The 19,574-nt window shown below is 44.4% G+C and overlaps 2 protein-coding genes and 1 pseudogene across 2 annotated transcripts; all 3 read right to left on the bottom strand.

The window, feature by feature from the left end:
* Nucleotides 1-294: 294 nt before the first annotated feature.
* LOC101544994 (growth-regulated protein homolog) lies at nucleotides 295-2,817 on the bottom strand. Its single transcript, XM_055140181.1, has 4 exons — nucleotides 2,191-2,817; nucleotides 1,973-2,096; nucleotides 1,777-1,860; nucleotides 295-1,039 (listed from the first exon to the last, which is right to left on the bottom strand). The coding sequence occupies exons 1-4, from the start codon at nucleotides 2,279-2,281 to the stop codon at nucleotides 1,024-1,026; spliced, it is 315 nt and encodes a 104-aa protein (XP_054996156.1). The 5' UTR covers nucleotides 2,282-2,817; the 3' UTR covers nucleotides 295-1,023.
* Nucleotides 2,818-6,429: 3,612 nt separating this feature from the next.
* On the bottom strand, nucleotides 6,430-6,894 carry LOC101545522 (60S ribosomal protein L19-like; annotated as a pseudogene).
* A 9,910-nt stretch (nucleotides 6,895-16,804) lies between these two features.
* On the bottom strand, nucleotides 16,805-17,313 carry LOC129405100 (growth-regulated protein homolog). Its single transcript, XM_055140432.1, has 3 exons — nucleotides 17,220-17,313; nucleotides 17,005-17,128; nucleotides 16,805-16,892 (listed from the first exon to the last, which is right to left on the bottom strand). Exons 1-3 carry the CDS (start codon nucleotides 17,308-17,310, stop codon nucleotides 16,805-16,807), a joined length of 303 nt encoding a protein of 100 aa, XP_054996407.1. The 5' UTR covers nucleotides 17,311-17,313.
* Nucleotides 17,314-19,574: the final 2,261 nt, after the last annotated feature.

Here is a 19,574-nt window from a genome sequence, read left to right as displayed (position 1 = left end):
AATATTTCTTGAACAGGAATGAATCTAAAGAAAGGCTGGCTAGTGGAGATATAAGGGTAAATATGTGCGTTGGAGTCGGGCTTGGGGCAGGAACGGAGTGGGAGTTACATTCTGGTGCCAATTTGCAATCTTCGGGGAGTCAGAAAGAACAAAAAAATCAAGAAGTAGAAGACAAACTTTTAATAAATATCTTTATTTTCATATTATTTGTGAAAAATACATCAAATATTTCAACTTCTCCATTCTAAGACAGAGAAACTTTAGGTAACAGAAACTAAACAAGGCAGTATGCCTTACAAAGAAGACATAAAATGTCTCAGGGATTAATAAAACTTTGTAGTTTTAAAAAAATTTAACATTCAAAACATTGACACTGTTTCAATAAATAACTGATATTCTCCTCAACAGTACAAAACAGTTGTGGTGACCATCCCTTCCCGTCCCCATCTTAGCAGCCAGTCTCCAAAACAGTGGAAGCTATAAACTCTCCTTCCCTTCTCCCAAAGTCTGTATAATGAATGAAGAACATTTAAAGTGCCCAATATCCAAATTAAATAATAGGACTGACCTGATTTACTATTTAAAAAAAAAACCCTTTAAATATTAGTACAGGGGCTGAGGAGGTAGTTTAGGGCTTGACCAGAGTTTGGACCTACGCATTACAGTGTACTCCAGCACACCTAGGTGTGTCCTGGTTACCCCAGGTATTTTGGAATCCTAATACTAAACCTTCCAATCTGGCCACATAACAAAGGGAGTGGACCTGGGCCCCCTGAACGCTGCTTGATAATAAGGCAATAACCCCCACCAGAACAGCAAATCACCAAATACATTCACATCTTTAAATTAGAACATTAATATATGAGCTTTTATAAATAAATAAATAAACACATATGTCAATAAATAGAACCCTCATAAAATCTAGTCAAAGACAAGAAACAAAAATCCAGACGGCATCAGAACTATTCATCATTCATTCTGATTCCTCCAAGAGTGGAACTGAATGTGATCTGTTTCTTCCTTCTAGCTTGATTGACTCCTGTAATGAGAAAAGCATTTTGGGGGTTAGTTGAGTTCCAGCCGCTGACAGCAAGCAGTTAACTGCTTACCCCAACTGCCTGGCTCCTCATTCTACCAAATTAGGACTTAGGGTTCTCTGGTTAAAATCATATTAGCTTCAAAATGCCAGTCTATCATACTGGACCCAAGAGATCAAACCCCATAAAACCAAACTTACCAGTTTAACTCCTTAACAGCAAACCTACCCCCCAACTCCCACTATTTTATTAAAACTCAGAGATTCAGTAATTCCTCTGGTGTTAGAAGAATGATAAATGAAGTTACTTTTAGGTTTACTCTTGGCATGAGTAAGTCTAGGTTTTTTTCTTGATGAGCCTAAGTGAACGTGAATTCACTTCGGAACCCATATGACCCTCAAATCAGGGTCCTACTTTTCAGTCTGAGGTTCAGTGAGGAACTACAATAAACACTGCTCCTTAATCTAGAGGAGGCATGTTCGATCCCTGTCCAGATCTACTTAATCAGTAAGAAACACCCACTCACCCACTCATGTGAGTGGGGGTGCAGAGAGGGCTGTGCATGGAGGCTAAAAAAGCTTCATCTGGGGCCAGTGCAGATGAATAAATTTAATAGCAAAAAAAAGCCGATTTTCTGTTCTTTAAATACTGAATTTCCCTGCCATAATTTTCAGTCTCAGAGGACAATATTTATGACCAGTAGTTGGAGTCACAAGGGGGAACAGACCCACCCACTCACTTTTTAAGCATCCTTTCGATGACTTTCTTAACCAGCGGGGCGTCGGGGTTGAGGCAGGCTTGCTGACCGTTCTTGAGAGTGGCTCTGCAGAGAGAAGCGAGGGTCAAGTCAGACGGGCGGCGGAAGGGCGTGGGGGAAGCGTCGGGTGATGGGGGGCTTGGGGATGACGTCCTCGGCGGGACGCGGGGACACTTACACGACTTCGGTGCGGGGGCAGTGGGGTGCCGGGGGCGTGACCGTCACGCTCTGGATGTTCTTGAAGTGAACGCCCTGCATGGTCTCCAGGCACTGGCAGCGCAGCTCGGAGGCCACTGGCGCCCCTGCGGGTGGGGAGAGAGCGGGTGAGCGGGAGGGTCCCGGAGGGTCGCCCAAAGACCCCCCGGGCCGCGGGGATGTGGGGTTGCGGGGTCGTACCTTCAGATTGCCGGCAGGCGGCGCCCAGGAGCAGGAGCAGCAGCGCGGCGCGGAGGGTCTGGAGAGCGCGGGGGGTCGCGGCTTGGACCATGGTGCTGAGCGTGCAGGGTCGAGTCGTAGAGAGCAGGTGCCCGAGGAAGAGCTTGCAGAGCGATCTGAGCGCCCCGAGAGCCGCCAGCCCCTTTTATCCATGATCCGGGCTGGAAGGCGACGCTGCCCCCGCCGGGGAAATTCCCGGGCAGATCCCGCTCCGGAAGGAAACGGGGCCTCGCCCCTGCGGGGTGGGGTGGAAGTCTGAAGGATGGACATGAGGTGGGGGGCCAGGACACCCCTCTGCTGCCGCCGCTGGTCCTCTGACTACCTCTCGGACTCGGGGATTTTCTCCCTCTGTCCCCAGCGGCCGGGAGTCGCCGGGATGCGGTGACGTCATGAGCTAGTGGAGACGCGCGTCTGGAAAAAGCGTTATCGGGGAACCTCATCCTAGCAGTCACCGTTGGCAGCTGCGACCCCCTGCTCCCATTAGACCCATCTGTCACACATTGGGCCGTCTAAATACCTCCAGGCGCCGTTTCGTTTATATCCGCGTAAACGCGCTCTTAACATACAGCCGTGCTCCAGGGCTGTGCTCGGGACCTTGGCCTCTTTCCCGGGGTTTTGCACGCAGCATGAATACATTGGCACAAAATTGGCACACATACATCGCTTGGTGGCGTAGGGGTGAGGGGCCGGTGTGAAAAGGTTATTTCGGGCTTGAATTCAACTGTGTCGTAATCCTAACAGCTTCCTTCTGTGAAATTCTGGAACTTCCAGGGCTCCGGCAAGTCGTTGAGTGCTAAGGTTTGGTGAAAGTTGAGTGAAGGGTGTTGATTATTTCAAGAAATATGACCAGTTTGGGGTTGAATTTGGGGGGCGGGGAGAGAGGAGCTGCACTGAGCTCAGAGCTTCAGAATTTTAATTTTTTTGATTTTTGGGTCACACCCAGCGATGCACAGGGTTACTCCTGTCTCTTCACTCAGGAATTACTACTGGCGGTGCTCAGGGGACCATATGGGATGCTGGGATTCGAACCAGGGTCGCCCGCGCGCAAGGCAAACGCCCTACCCGCTGTGCTATTGCTCCAGCCCCAGAGCTTCAGAATTTCTAGCTTTGTCCACGTGCATTTGAGTACTTTTTGGCCGACGGGTAGTGTGAATAGCATCCTTTGCCTATGCAAGTGGCAAAGAAAATACATTTCCGAAGCCACTGCCATAGAGGCAGACAGGAGAGAGAGGGGACGGGAGGGTAACTGGGGACACTGGTGGCAGGAAATGTACACGGGTAAAGGGACAGGTGTTGGAACGTTGTATGACTGAAACCCATGAACAACTTTGTAACTGTATTTCTCATGGGGATTCAATAAAAAAGAAAAGAAGAAGAACATTTCTGTGGCATATCTAAGTGTCATGACAACTGAAACCCCACTGTTTTTTTTTTTTTAATGGGCAAACATCTCCTTTCATTTCTGAGTAATGTGCATTTTCCTACCTCTGGTGCTTTGATATCTCCCTGAGAAATAATTGCAATTGTGTTTTATTTTCACTCCTGTTCTCCAAAGACATTTCAAAGTGCTCATTCAAGCTGTTGTGGGTCAGTAGCTAGTTTTTCACCCTTAGTTTCAAAGACCATCATTGTTACTGTCTTTACATGGCTAGGGTGAGACTCTAGATACAGATTGGGAAGAGGAGGAAGGAAGCTTTCTATGGGAAGGGTTTGGACAGAGGGTCTTTCTCTCCTTCTATCTCTCCCTCCTTCCTCTCTCCCTCCCTCCTTCTCTCTCTCTCTCTCTCTCCCTCTCCCTCTCTCTCTCTCTCTCTCTTCCCCCCCTCTCTCTGCTCCTAACTGCCAGAGTAGAAACTTCCCTCCTGTTACTGGCTGGTACATACCTCTACCCTGTCTGTGTTGTAGTTCCTTCTCTGCAAATAAAATGACAGTACTAGCATCACTACTGGAGCATATTTGGTGAATAAATTTTTAAATAAAAATTTTTAGATGACTAGGTTCAAATTTACAAGGGAAAATAATACTATACAAAAAGAAAAAGGCGGTGCTGGAATGATAGCACAACGGGTAGGGCATTTGACTTGCACACTGCCAACCCAGGTTTGATTCCCTGAGCACCGACAGGAGTAATTCCTGAGTGCACGGGCCAGGAGTAATCCCTGTGCATCGATGTGTGTGACCCAAAAAGAAAATAATAAACCCAAAAACAAAACAAAAAAAGGTATTGTATGCAATAATATTGTCCAAAACAAAACAAGGAATTCACAGAATCCTCCTATAAAAATTTCTTATTTTTTTAAGAGAATGCTTAGAAGATTTTTGTTCCTAGTCCTACAAAATATATAAAAATTAAAATGAGCACATATTTTTAAAGTTTATCAATGACCATATTATAAATAAGGGTTTGTTTTTTTTTTCATTCCTCCTCACCCCCACCTTCCTCAACCCCACCCTTCCTCATGCCAATAATCATAAGTACAATGCTGTGGAAAAGAAAAGGGAATTAAATTTTCCAAAATCGAAGTAGGAAGGGGCTGAAGACAGTTGATCCAATGAGGCACTTGCTTTGCAAACAAACTGCCCCGTTTCATCCCTGATATCTCCTAAGGTCCTTGGAGCCAGGAGCGATCTTGAGTCAGGACTAAGCCCTTAGCATCACAGAGTTTGGCCCTAAATTATTCCTCCCTCAAAAGGGGTAGGGGGGCAGAGAGGCTGTTCAAATAGCCAGCAGGCACATGGGATTCCAACACTGTATGGTGCCTGAGCACCCCAGGGAACTAACTTGGAGCACCCCTCAATCCAGGAAAAACCCCCAAGTACCCAGATGTGACCCAACAAGCAAAAAATGAACAAAAAAATGGGAGTAGAAAAGAAAAGATGACCCAAGGGTTATACAATTTTGATTAGCTCCTTGGTAAAGGAAAATTTATAAGATATTATTGTTGTGATTCTTATTTTTCCAATTTTTTTGTTGGGAACACATTTTTTAAAATTCAGTTAGCAGTCATAGAGAAATACATCTATTCTTTATAAGCTAGTCAGAAATAAGCCATTCTTTACAAAGTTAAAGTGGCTTTTTTTTATGTTACTATAATTACTTGTTGTGGCAAAAACAATTTCCCCCCCTGATTTTTGGTTTACACCGATGTGCTCAGGGTTTACTCCTGGCATGTTCAGGGAACTGTATGGAGTTCCCAGGATAGAATTTGAGTGGGCTGCATGCCAAGGCATGTGCCCTACCTGTTGTGCTGGCACTCCAGCTGCACTGGAAAAAATTATAGAATCAGAGTGACTGACTTTGTTGAGTGACAGAGTAGCTTTAAAAATTGCACAATAAAAATTACACAATCAACATTCCTCTCCCCAAAGAAATAACATTAGAAGAAGAATTTTGTCTTATGCCTATGGTTAAAGAGTTCAACTTTTTGTTTGATGCTTAAACAGCAAACCTCAAAATGCTCTATTATTACTGTAGTTCACTTGACTTTTATTTTGTGGATACATTTTTTGTAGTTAAATTCAATAAAATCTGTATCTCTCCATTTTTTTTTCTCTAATCAGTAGACTTCATCCCCCAAATTAAATCTGTGGGAATGAATTCTCTATACTGGGATTTTCCCAAAAGAGGAACTAGAAAGTTTAGTCAATCCTTACTTGCTGAGATAAGGATGTCATCCAAAAATCATGGGATCAGCTGAACGGGGTGCGGTGGGGTGGGAGGATTGTTAACAAGAAGTCAACATATAAGTTGAGAAACTTGTATGGCCAGCGTAGGCTATAGAACAAACTTCAGAAAGGTGAAAGGCTCGAGAGGATTGATTTTGTAAGTAAAGTCAGAGTTATCCCATGAGCTACATATTTAGTTTTCCAGGAAACATATTGCATGTTTATGATGAACACTAATAGCCATGAAAAGTTTAGGGACATACATAATCATATATTGCAAGCATAGAAAATGACAGAGAAACATGATTGAGATCAGGCTGTTAAATATATTGTTATCAGAAAATATGGTTCCAAAAGTCACATTGTGTGTCTCCACTGGGGCCTGAACACTTCCTTTTTTTTTTTTTTTCAAAGTCTTGTTGAATTCCATGATTAGTACAGACAGGAAAGGTTGTCTGTTCCTGTAACGGTTTCCTTCTTGGTCTCTTCCTCCTTGGACAGTCTTGATGATTCCCTCTATGCCGGGAACGTTGCTCACAGTGCTCGCGTGCTTCCTTGGTCAGCCAGGAGCACCTGCGGGCTTGTCTGCCTTCAGCTTGTGCATATGGTCCAAGAGGATTCTCTTGATTTTTAAACACGTTCCCCTTCACTGTGAGGTACCAGCTGTGATGCAGGTGGAGTCAATCTTTTTCGATTTCCGCATCTTCCTCCTCCTCCTGGTCACCTTCTCTGGCACTCAGCGTTGGCTGTACCTTTGTGCTTCCTTACACCCATATGCTGTCCCTTGCGGCACGCTGAAGAGTTATTCCAGCACTGAGCCCAGGAATAGTCAGTCACAGGCTTCCAGATCATCTGCCCATCTTTGATCAGCTTCCAGATCTGATGTGGCAAGTTGGCAGTGATGGTTTCGTCGGTCTCTCTGGGGTCCAGCCAGACTTTCTTCGTGCCCCATAACAGGGCACTGGAGGCGAGCCTCTTCGGAAGCCTGAGCAAACTCATGCCCTGAACAACTTTTTAAGTCCTGAGTAAGGTTACGGTTAGTCTACTCAAAGCAAAAGGAGGGAAAGAGGAGTTGTCACATTTTCCAAACTACAAGCCATCAGCCAGAATGATTTTTTGCTTTCTTAATCCCCCAGATCATGTCTCAGTTTTGACAAGATGGAAAGGTGGTACAAAGTTGCACAACAGTTTTCATGATTCAATTTCAAAGATAAGAGTTTTCTGTTGAACCAGTTTGGGAACTTTGCCATGCTTTAACAACAAATATTTTACCTCCAGAATTTCATGTAGGCTATCCAGACATTTCCTCTCTTTATAACACATGAAGGAGAAAATGGGTTTGCAAGTGATTTCTAGATCCCAAAGTTGGATTACAAGCAAATGCAAGGAAATGTTCTGTAAATGAGGGAAAAAATTATTTCAGTAGCCAAGGATTGAAGCACTTACAAGAACATCTCATATTTGTAGGATCATCTATCACTTTTTAAGACTTGCTTAATAAACATCAGATGCTTATAAAATAAAGTACAAATGGGAGGATTCTTTTTCTTCCTTAACAATTGAGTTTTCAAAATTCAGTCCCTAAGTGTCCCCTACTTTTAGTAGAAAATTTAAAAATTGGTGGTTTTTTGAAGTGAACATAAAAATATATATATTTCTCTCTATTACAAATAAATGCCTTCCTCACCCACTAGTTCAGTGAGCTAAACTGGGTTTACCAGTAGGTTTGGGTTTCTGTGCCTTCACTTTCAAGTCATGCAATCATCCATGGAATCTTTGTTTTTTTTCTTTTTGAGTCACACCTGGCGATGCACAGGGGTTACTCCTGGCTCATGCACTCAGGAATTACTCCTGGCAGTGCTCAGGAGACCATATGGGATGCTGAGAATCGAACCCAGGTTGGCTGCGTGCAAGGCAAATGCCCTACTCACTGTGCTATTGCTCCAGCCATGGAATCATTCTTAAAACATGAGTCTCGGTCGCTAAAATCCACCTGAGAAATCTTATTCACTGAATGGTGCAGATCTTACAAATACTATCTAGTATTGTTTTAATATTTAGAGTTGCACTGGCACCCTGAAATTGTGCCAGGAATATTTTGTTGCAGTGAATTGCTTCTGGGGAGGATACATGGGACATAGAGGGAAGGATGAGCATCTCTGAAGGTGCCATTGAATCTCTGCATCCGTTTCTTTCTTGAGTCAGAAGCTCAACCAGTGCATTCACATAGTCCAGTCTCTGGTACATTTATTGATTTTTCCAGGCCAGCAGCCCTTCTTCTGGTTGGTAAGTCCTTGGCCTTCCTTTGGGAACATTTCTTCTTCCTCTTCATCTAGGTAGTTCAGGCAGGGTGGCCCTGAGCCAACACTCAGTAGTATTGCTTAGTCTAGGTCCAACATTCAGCCACTCAGGTGCTGATGTGGGCATGACACCTAAGCTTTACCAGAAAAGAAAAATATCCTGAGTCCATTTTGTTGTTGTTGTTGTTGTTGTTGTTAAGAAATGGTCAGAGGGGCCGAAGTGATAGCACAGCAGGTAGAGAATTTGCCTTGCATGTGGCTGACCTGGGTTCAAACGCCGGCATCCCACATGGTTCCCTGAGCCCCATCAGAAGTAATTCCTGAGTGCAGAGCCAAGAGTCACCCCTGAGCATTGCCAGGGTATGACCCAAAGAGCTTCCCCCCAAAAAAGTAAAGAATAGGAGAAGTCTGGTTTGTAGAAAGGGTAGATTGTAGACTGCTTGTTACTCAATAAATTAAGAAAGAAAGAAAGAAAGAAAGAAAGAAAGAAAGAAAGAAAGAAAGAAAGAAAGAAAGAAAGAAAGAAAGAAAGAAAGAAAGAAAGAAAGAAAGAAAGAAAGGAAGGAAGGAAGGAAGGAAGGAAGGAAGGAAGGAAGGAAGGAAAGAAAGAAAGAAAGAAAGAAAGAAAGAAAGAAAGAAAGAAAGAAAGAAAGAAAGAAAGAAAGAAAGAAAGAAAGAAAGAAAGAAAGAAAGAAAGAAAGAAAGAAAAGAGGGAAAGAAGAAAGGAAGGAAAGAAGGAAAGAAAGAGTTAGAAAAACAAGCCCTTCCATGTTTCTGGGTTCTATCTGATAGACTAGAAGTAGGAGGTTGAGAACACCTTAACCAAAATGAAGTCAGAACGCAGATATAAACAACCTCATCTGGCAAGAGACAATTACTGAGGAGTATTTTTTGGTTAGCTTTGACTAGAGACCACACTAGTAGTAGTCGATTTACTCCTGGCTCTGTTCTCAGGATTACTCCTGGTGGGGCTGGAGGGACCTTATGGAGAGCCAGGGATGAAACCGGGTGACTGCACGCAAGGCAAATGCCCTAACAGCTGTTAGGAGCCGTCCCACCCCGAAGAGCAGTTTTGAACCGCAGCAACTTTATCTCATCTACACGTAGCTCTCTTAGTTTCATAGTCAAAGAATTCCCCTTTTCATGAAGCCAAATTGAATCGGGGTTACTGCTGCTTCCTTTTGCTGCTAGAGCTATCTTGGGCGGGTGTGGGGGGGTGGGGGGGTTGTACGTCTGGCTGTGCTCAGGGAAACTCTGGCTCAGTTCTCAGGGCTCATTCCCAGCAGTGCTCCAGGGACCATGTACAGTCACTGATTGAACCCCGGGCCCGTATGAGCAAAACATACACTCAGATCTTTGTGTCATTGCCCCCCCCCAGCTCTGGGCTAATCATTTGACTGAAAGCACCAACTCAAGTCAAATGTAATTTCCTTCTTTTCTCGTTTGTTTCACCACTTACTACGTTTGAATGATGTAAAAACCATGATAGGCAGCTCTTGTGATTTTTGATGCACTAGGGAAGTTGAACAAACAAGCAGAATACTTTGGAATATCCCAGTAGAAACCAGATATGCAGTATGCAAAAGAATTAAGAATTAGAAGGAATGCCTACTCTACCTCTTGGGTTTTGTTGGAAGGGGGTGGCAAAGGGTATGGAGCCACACCCCTGCAATGCTCAGGAGCTCATCCTGACTCTGTGATCAAGGGTCATTCTTGGGGATGCTCAGGGCAAAACATGCAATGCCAGGAATCAGCCACATCCAGGGTAAGTCCCCTAACCCCTGTGCTGTCTCTGCCTCATGCTTACTCATTGGAATCTTAAGAATAAGGAATTCAGGGGTTGGAGCAATAGCACAGTGGGTAGGGCATTTGCCTTGCACGCGGCCGACCCAGCATCCCATGTGGTCCCCAGAGCACCGCCAGGAGTAATTCCTGAGTGCAGAGGCAGGAGTAACCCCTGTACATTGCCAGGTGTGACTCAAAAAGCAAAAAAAAAAAAAAAAGGAATAAGGAATCCAGGGCAGAAAGATACTACAGTGGATAAAGTGCTTGTCTTGCACACAACCAACCTGGATTTTATCTGTCCCCCAAACAACAACAACAACCAATACCAAAAGAACACAACAACAACAATAGAAAGAAGAGTTCTAGGTCAGTTTGGAACAGTAGGACTCATAGATGTTCCAGAATAAAGCTAAAGTGAACAAAACGACAGCAATCAGAAAGAACTGGGTGAATACTGGAAGCCGGAGGGGGCTTCCTTGAGGAGAGGGGAAGGGCTAAGGCAGGGAGGGGGGCAACACTGACAGTGGGAATGCCTAAAAACTCTCCTGCGCCCAACAAGTAGACATCTACCACATACAATGGACTATATCAATGGTCCGTTTTGCAAAAATATCTGTCAAAAACATCGTCATAAAGGGAAGTATGTATATATATATATATATATATATATATATATATATATATATATATGCCTCTTGGAGAGCCCGGCAAGCTACCAAGAGTATCCCACTCACATGGAAGAGCCTGGCAAGCTCCCTGTGGCATATTCGATATGCCAAATACTATAACAATAACAGGTCTCATTCCCCTGACTCCAAAAGAGCCTCCGATCATTGGGAAAAATAAGTAAGGAGAGGCTGCTAAAATATCAGGGCTTGGATGAATGGAGACACTACTGGCGCCCGCTTGAGCAAATCGATGAACAATGGGATGACAGTGATACAGTGACAGTGATCTATAGTGGATAAAACTAAGCACCAAATATGAGGTTCTTTGATACCTAACCAGCATACTTCCTTTACAACACAGCAATCTTTTCTCTGATTCCTATGCTCAAGTCATCCTCATGATCTCAATGATCTAAGATTATTTAAATGTATGGAATTAACACTGAGTACCATCAGTTTATTAAGTTTGGGCATAATTTCAAAAATTTTAAAAGAATAGATTTTAACTATAAATTTTGCCTTCCCATTTTCATAAGGTTGCTTTTCAAATTTTTGTGGATGTACTAATGAATAAATGATTAAAGTCCAATAAATAATTGACCTAAAGAAGAGAGAGAGAGAGTGAGAGTGAGAGTGAGAGAAAGTGAGAGAGAGCGAGAGAGAGAGCTAGCTTACCTTAGAGACATGAGGGTAAAGAATGAAGCTGGGGACATTGGTGGTGGGAATTGTATGCTGGTGAATTGACAGGTGTTGAAACATTATACAACTAAAACCCAATCATTGAAAAAAATGTAACTATATATCTCATTGTAATTCAATTTAAAAAATAAATAAAAATCTAGCAAAGAATGAATAGTTAAAATATATCATATATAGTATCACTGTCATTCTGTTGTTAGTCTATTTACTCGAGTGGGCACCAGCAACATATCTATTACACTCAGCCTGAGATTTTAGCAGCCTCTCCTTACTCGTCTTTCCCAACGATTGGAGGCTCTTTCAGGGTCAGGGGAATGAGACCTAAAGTTACTGATTTTGGCATATCAAATATGCCACGGGTAGCTTGCCAGGCTCTGCCATGCGGGTGGGATACACTTGGTAGCTTGCCGGGCTCTCCAAGAGGTATGTATATATCTTTTACTGTTTTTGAGATATAAATACACCATGGGGAGCTTGCAAGGCTCTCCTGTGCGGGCAATAGTCTCTTGGTAGCTTGTCAGGTTCTCCAAGAGGGAGAGCAGGGCACGCTTCCAGGAGCTTGATCTTATAGTCTCTGGATGTTGGCCATTGGTGGGATTACATGGCGCCAGAGGCAGTTTTTGGGTGTGGCTGCCAAGTTACTGGAAAATGGGGGCTCTGGGTGGAGAAGGCCCAGTCCCAATCTGAGCAGGCTTGGAGATCTCAGCCCCCAGTCCCGCACACAGGGTTCCTCTGCCCGTCCCTTCATGCGTGAGGCTCATCCGAACGTGTGGAGAGTGGCTGTGGCTGGGTTCTGGAGTTCTTCAATTGTCAAGGCTCTGCTTGGGGCAGGGAGGGGTGTGTGTGTGTATATATACATATACACACACATATATATACACACATATATACACACATGTATGTATATATAAATATATATTTATATGTCTGATAAATATTGTATATATAGTATAGATCATATATAGTATAGACCAAAGAAATACAGAAATGCCAAAATTACAAAAGACTATGAAAAACTAAAAGCAGTAGATGAGAAGCTGCCTTTGTAAAAATGCTTTTTTATCAGACTTTGTTATAGGGGGCTGGAGAGATAGCACAGCGGGTAGGGCGTTTGCCTTGCACGCGGCCGACCCGGGTTCAAATCCGAGCATCCCATATGGTCCCCTGAGCACGGCCAAGGGTAATTCCTGAGTGCAGAGCCAGGAGTAACCCCTGTGCATCGCCAGGTGTGACCCAAAAAAAAAAAAAAAAAGCAGACTTTGTTATAGTCATGATAAGCATTATATAATGATGACTCTGTTTTGATGCTTTCTATCTTAGGGCAACAAGATTTAGGAAGCTGAGGGATGAGTTATAAACCACAAATGCATCATGCACAGCATATGGATACATATTTCACTTAGGAAAACTATAAATCACCATTAAAAACTTGACAATTGGAACCTGTCCCATGTAATTTTCAACATTTTGAAATTTGTTGACAAAAATCCTTATGGCCCATATTTGGTCTCTTTTAAAAGAGGAACAAGCTCCCAGACGCGCTTTTTGAAAAACAAGTTTTATCTATGCAGCTGTTAGGTTTAGAGTTTAAATACTTCCCTCAGAAGTTGTTTGATGACTTTCTTAATTCCTTAATTCTGTTCCAAATTCCTTACTGCTTTATTAAATGGTCAAAGATTTGTTATAATCATTATCCCTAATTATGGTTTCTTCTATTGCATTTTCCTTCTATTTTGCTTTATAGATTTTGATTATATAACATTCATAAAGTTTAAATTTTTTTTCTAATTTTTTTCTAAATTTCTAAACAAAATTGTTTTGTTATTTATAGTTGTCTAATTTTTTTAATAAGAATTTTATTTCATTGAATCACCATGTGGAGAATTACAAAGCTTTCAGGCTTAAGTCTCAGTTATTCAGTGCTGAAACAACCATCCCTTCACCAGTGCCCATATCCCACCACCAAAAAAAAACCAAACAGTACACCTCCCATCCCGACCCCCCGCACCCCCCCACCTTGTAACTGATACATTTCACTTTACTTTCTATTTACTTTGGTTACATTCAATATTTCAACACAAACCTCACTATTATTGCTAGGAGTACCCCACTAGTCAGACCTGTTGTGAAGAGATATGAGGTCATGAGGTTTTGGATTTCTGTACTTTAGCAACTAAGTCCAGGGAGATTTCTTCCAGATATTGGATCATTGCAAGCTTGTAAACCCCATCTGTGGTCGTCATAATATGGCGGTCACCACGCCCTTCACCCCCGGCAAGGAAGAGGCGAGAGAGAGAAATACCTTTCCCCTCCTGGGCGGGCATGGGGCCGCGGCTTAGTTCTCAGTCTGGAGACTTTCTGTGAGGAGCTGCCCATGCCTAAAAATTTAGCTGGCGTCTGGAGTCACGCTCGTGCAGCTGTGGAGAGGCCGCGCGGCCCCCAGGATCACATCTTGGTGGCAGCTATAGTTGTCTAATTTTTATGTTGAATCAATCTTCTTTCTCTCTAAGACTATTTCTTTTTTATGTACTAAAATACTAATTTGTCCTCAATATACTTATCATTAACACATTGATAGCAGAGTAATGATTACTAATGTGTAATTAATACATTAATATATCCTGCCAGGTACTTTCAGGCAGTTTCACATGATCTAAAACTTTCAAGTTATCTGTATCATAATAGTTAAAATGTCTCTTTGGTAGCATAGACTTTTTGTCTTATGTATATAGCATTATAACAAAGTTAGAAGCTTTGACTTAATAGTCATTATAATTTATTATACTTCCTTATACAATTAGATTTGAGCTTATGATCTTGAAATTCTATCCTTTGAAAAAACTTACAATTTGTAATAGTTTTAGATGTAAAATATGTGTATCAATAGTACACGACATTTCATGTAACCCCTTCCCCAGTATTTCTGCTTAAACCTTACATATTCCCCAGTGTTACCACTTAAACCTTACATATTCACAACACATTTGTCAAAACTATGCACTTACAGTTATTAAGTTATTACAGAACTTACCATTCAGATTTCTCCCATGGGGATATCAAGGGGTCCGAAGGATTGAATGAGGCTCCAGTGTGCAAAGCCTGTGTCCTTTGAGCTGCCTCCTGACCCCTAATATGGATTCTTAAGATTATTTCTCTGGAGTTACACTAGGATTATGGCTTTGGGTAAGAATATCGTGGAGGGCTGGAGTGATAGCACAGCGGGTAGGGCGTTTGCCTTGCACACCACCGACCCGGGTTCGATTCCCAGCATCCCATATGGTCCCCTGAGCACCGCCAGGGATAATTCCTGAGTGCAGAGCCAGGAGTAACCCCTGTGCATCACCAGGTGTGACCCAAAAAGCAAAAAAAAAAAAAAGAAAAAGAATATCGTGGAAATGAAGTTTTCCTCCCATGTCCTAGGGTGGTCACAGGAATTATAGAGGACCTGATTTCTCCACCGGTCTAGCAAAAATTATTAAACAGGGGGCTGGAGAGAAAATACAGTGGGTAAAGCGTTTGCACACACTTGATCCCTGTCATCCCACATGGTCCCCTGAGAACCAACAGAAGTAAGATCTGAGTGAGGAGCCAGGGGTAACCCCTAAGCACTGCTGGGTATGAACCCCCATCCCCCAGCCCTTAAAAAAGGTTAATCAGGTTGTCCTCAAGTCTGTTTGATCTGCATGGCTTAGAAATTTGTTCCTGGCGCCCTGCAGCCTAGGAGCTGGGGGAGTCTTGGAACTTGAATCCAGAGATATTGCTCTTCTGGGCGAGAGGAGGTGGAAGAGAGAGCCACAACCCGGACACTAGGTTGCTGTCTGTGTGAAGTGAGGGGATTCAAAGACAAGGCGAAGTACATATAAAAGACAAAAGAGTTTAATAACGGGAAGGTCCACAGCTGAATTGTGGCAATGGGGCTCTCAAGGAACAGGCTTTCCTATCAAGTTTTGCAGTAGGGAATTTTCTGGTTTAACTAAAGTGTGAAACATTCTTGAAAGGATTGGGGTAGTATAGTCTGATCTAGGTGAGACTGAGATAATGAACGTTCTGGAAACACTCCTACTTTTGACTTTATTGTATCTATTCCCACAGCTCACTATTTTTGCTAATATTTTAGATGGTAAAAAATGTTCAGATTCTTTTTAAAAATTTTGTTTGGAGCCATACGTGGCTGTGCTCAGGGATCACTCCCAGAGGACTCAGGGGACCATCTGGGTGCCTGGGCCAGTCGCGTGCAAGGCAAGCAAGCACCCTACCCTCTGTTCTCTCTCCAGCCCATTTGAGATTTTCAGAAAGAATCTGCTTTTCTAACTTCTTGCTTCCTAGCATCAATAAAATAGAAACAATTGCATAACTCCTTGAAAACCAACTTGCCAAAAGCATTCAATAAAAGCCAGAAATAATGATTTATTTTTAAAAAGTTTAGGGTTTTAACTTTTAGGACTCTCAAGATAGTTGGGAGGATGGTGTGTCAAAGCTACTTTTGAGGGGCTGGATCGATAGCACAGCGGGTAGGGTGTTTGCCTTGCATGCGGCCGACCCGGGTTCGATTCCCAGCATCCCAGGAGTAACTCCTGAGCATTGCTGGGTGTGACCCAAAAAAAAAAAAAAAGCGTTTGAGTGTAATATAAGGTGCCTAAAAGGAGTAGCTATAAAGCTAGACTTAGCTACATATACCTTAGAAATCAAAGGAAGCAAGCAACCAAGAATAAAATGAAACTTAAGCATTATTTTTTTTTGGTAAAACTTTATTTTTTTATGCCATTAGTAAAAAACAGTTAAACTTCTCTGTAGTCAGAGAAACACTGCATAATAAACATTAACCAGGGCACTATGCCCTACAAGTAAGACATAACATGTCCAAGGGAAGCCTCAACATATTCATGTTGAACACCTAATATGAAACAATTTCAATAAATAACTATGACATTCTTTTAAACCAGTACAAAAGCAGATGTGCTGCCACCTTGCCTGCCCCTTCCTCCTCCAACACAGTGCCCAGTCCACCACTTGGTGTCTGGCGCAATCCATGTTTCACAAGATAACTCAAAGCGCATCAGCTTCAAATAGCAATCCAGCTGACTGTGTTCTTACAAAACATTCACGTCTTTAAATATTATTAATAATAATAATAAGTGAAATATTAAAATACAAGCTTTGGAAAATAAATACAAACATAAATAGAATCCTCACACACAAAATAGAGTCAAATGCATGAGCGACTTTCTTGGGGTAGGCGGATGGCCCGGCTCTCGGTCCCGTTTTCGGTTCCTGGAATGCAGGGCCCATCTTCCAGGCCAGCACATCACGCAACTTTTCTAGTTGTTGGCGCTGTCCCTACGGAGAGAAAACGGCCAGTTACTTGCAGGATTGCACAGGAAATCTTCGCTCCTCTAAATGGGACCCCGGAGGCTGGAGGGGGTCCGTGCGGGCAGACCCTGGGACAGACCCACCCACTCACTTTTTAAGCATTCTTTCGATGATTTTCTTAACCAGCGGGGCGTCGGGGTTGAGGCAGGCTTGCTGACCGTTCTTGAGAGTGGCTCTGCAGAGAGAAGCGAGGGTCAAGTCAGACGGGGGGCGGAAGGGCGTGGGGGCAGCGTCGGGCTGATGGGGGGCTTGGGATGACGTCCTCGGCGGGATGCGGGGACACTTACACGACTTCGGTGCGGGGGCAGTGGGGTGCCGGGGGCGTGACCGTCACGCTCTGGATGTTCTTGAAGTGAACGCCCTGCATGGTCTCCAGGCACTGGCAGCGCAGCTCGGAGGCCACTGGCGCCCCTGCGGGTGGGGAGAGAGCGGGTGAGCGGGGGTCCCAGAGGGCCGCCCTGGGACCCCGGGGCCGCGGGGTTGTGGGGTTGCGGGGTCGTACCTTCAGATTGCCGGCAGGCGGCGCCCAGGAGCAGGAGCAGCAGCGCGGCGCGGAGGGTCTGGAGAGCGCGGGGGGTCGCGGCTTGGACCATGGTGCTGAGCGTGCAGGGTCGAGGCGTAGAGAGCGGGAGCCGGAGGAAGAGCTTGCAGAGCGATCTGAGCGCCCCGAGAGCCGCCAGCCCCTTTTATCCATGATCCGGGCTGGAAAGTCCGCAGAGCCGGGGCAGGGAAATTCCGGGATCCCGACGTCGATCCCGGGCAGGGAAGGAGCGGCCCCGCCCCCACGGGTGACAGGGGCGGAGGAGACGGGGGAAAGGGGGGGCGACATCCGGGGCGCCGCCCCTCGCGCCGCCGGCTCTTTCCTCTGGCTCAGGATCAGCTCTGCGGTTTTGCAAGCCGGAGAGCTGAAGCGAGTGGACCCCACGCCCGGGCACCGCCTGGGACCGAGCCGCTCGCTGCTTGAATCAGGACAGTGCGTGCTCAGAAATTTTAGGACTGAAGACTTGAATTGGGAGCCCTCTTTAAAAAAATTTTTTTTTAATCCTCTTTCTTTTTAATTTGATTTTTGCAGATTTTATTCTTCATCTTCAACTCTTTAGGAGGTCCCTGTCGTTTCAGGCTCCTCCTAAGCAAGGTGGTCGTTTCCCTGATTTGTTTTATGATCGCAAAGCACAGTTTTTCTAGGGTTGGAGGACGTTGAAGGGGGAGGGAAAGAATATTGCAAAAGTTAATCAAGAGGGACTGGAGCGATAGCCAGCGGGTAGGGCGTTTGCCTTGCACTCGGCCGACCCGAGTTCCATTCCCAGCATCCCATATGGTCTCCTGAGCATCCGCCAGGAGTAATTCCTGAGTGCATGAGCCAGGAGTAACCCCTGTGCTTTGCTCTGTGTGACCCAAAAAGCAAAAAAAAAAAAAAAAAAAAAAAAAAAAAAGTTAATCAAGAGGTATTGCTTTGTTATTCAGGATACAGTGCAGTGTATCTTTGACATTCTAAACTCCCCAAACCTGTCATTCCAGGGCACCCCTTTCCGCTGCGAGGGGCCCTGTTGGACTTTGTCTTGTACTGTGGTGAACAGAGAGAAGAATTTAAACCTGGGTAATTCATTTCATCTCCTTCTTTTGTTGTTATTTTAAAAATTATTCTAGGCACCACATGTCTTGTAGACACAGGTCACCGCCTGGGAAGGGTGGGTGATTGGGCTTCATGCTATCACCATCACAGTGTCAGTTTGCTCCCACCCTTGTCCAGTATTTTCTTCCCCCACCCTCAACACCTTGTGGTAAGCTTCCTACTGAGGAACAATTCTGAGGTTCTATTGCCTTTGGGCGCTTGTTTTTAACCTATTCTGTCTCTTTGTATCTCTCAGAAGAAATCCATCCTTTTGTGTCTGTCCCCCTCCTGTCGACACTCAGCATACTTCCCAGACCCATCCACTGGGTGGCAACTGGCATGACTTAACTTTTCTTGTCTCCAGTAAGAATTTCGTTGTGCATGCATAGTTTCATTAGCCAGTCATCTGTTCCTGTACTCAGGTTGTTCCCAGATTTTGGCTGCTGTGATTAGCGCTGCAGTGAACACAGGGGTGCAGGTATCTTTTCTGAATGGAGATTTGGGTTCTTGAATTGCTGGGTCATTTGGAAGTTGAATTCCTGTTTTTTGAGAAGAGCTCATACTGCGTTCCCAAAAGGCTCTCCGTAGACAGTCCCACCAGCTTAGAGCGAAGTCCCTTTCTCCCAAATTCATTTCAATACTGAGTGTTTTTTTCCCTTGTAGGGTTAAAGTCTTACTGGTATAGATGATATCTTACTGTTGTTTTGAGCCCGGCAAGCTACCGAGAGTATCTCGCCCCCACAGCAGGGTCTGGCAAGCAACCTGTGGCGGATTCGATATGCCAAAAACAGTAACAAGTCTCACAACGGAGACGTTACTGGTGCCCTCTTGGGCAAATCGATGAGCAATGGGACAACAGTGCTACAGTGCTATTTAAGTACACAACATGCCTTGAATCTCCCACTGTTTGCCTCTCTGGTGGAACCCAGTCAAGAGGTCCTTCAGAGGTCATGTGAAGGATTGTCAGACTAGCAGGTAATCTCACCAGGAGTGAAGCATTCAAGTGTGCCATTACTTCTGCTCTTTGATTTTGACTAAACCTTGCCTTCTTTTTTTGCTATGGGAGTAGGAGACATGCTTGAGTAGGAATGTCCGTGCTGTGGGTCTTTCTCGGCAGTGCCCCTGCTGAGGGACCTTGTAGTGCTGGCAGTTCAACCCAGGGTCCTGAATGCGAAGCATGTGCACTCGCCCTTTGAGCCTTCTCCCTGCACCTAAGCCCTGTTTCTTTATGAAGTAGCTGCTTGC

This window comes from Sorex araneus, chromosome 5, assembly GCF_027595985.1.
Source record: "Sorex araneus isolate mSorAra2 chromosome 5, mSorAra2.pri, whole genome shotgun sequence".
Classification (NCBI taxonomy): Eukaryota; Metazoa; Chordata; class Mammalia; order Eulipotyphla; family Soricidae; genus Sorex; species Sorex araneus.
The sequence above is the reverse complement of the archived record's forward strand: the minus strand, read 5'-3'. Positions and strand labels throughout refer to the sequence as shown.

Bases quoted from the DNA above. Each gene is read 5' to 3' on its own strand.
- LOC101544994 (XM_055140181.1), bottom strand. From the start codon at position 2,281: ATGGTCCAAGCCGCGACCCCCCGCGCTCTCCAGACCCTCCGCGCCGCG. The intron at 2,097-2,190 runs GTACGACCCCGC...CCCCACCCGCAG, and splicing joins CGCCTGCCGGCAATCTGAAG to GGGCGCCAGTGGCCTCCGAG. The intron at 1,861-1,972 runs GTAAGTGTCCCC...TTCTCTCTGCAG, and splicing joins TGCCCCCGCACCGAAGTCGT to AGCCACTCTCAAGAACGGTC.
- LOC129405100 (XM_055140432.1), bottom strand. From the start codon at position 17,310: ATGGTCCAAGCCGCGACCCCCCGCGCTCTCCAGACCCTCCGCGCCGCG. The intron at 17,129-17,219 runs GTACGACCCCGC...CCCCACCCGCAG, and splicing joins CGCCTGCCGGCAATCTGAAG to GGGCGCCAGTGGCCTCCGAG. The intron at 16,893-17,004 runs GTAAGTGTCCCC...TTCTCTCTGCAG, and splicing joins TGCCCCCGCACCGAAGTCGT to AGCCACTCTCAAGAACGGTC.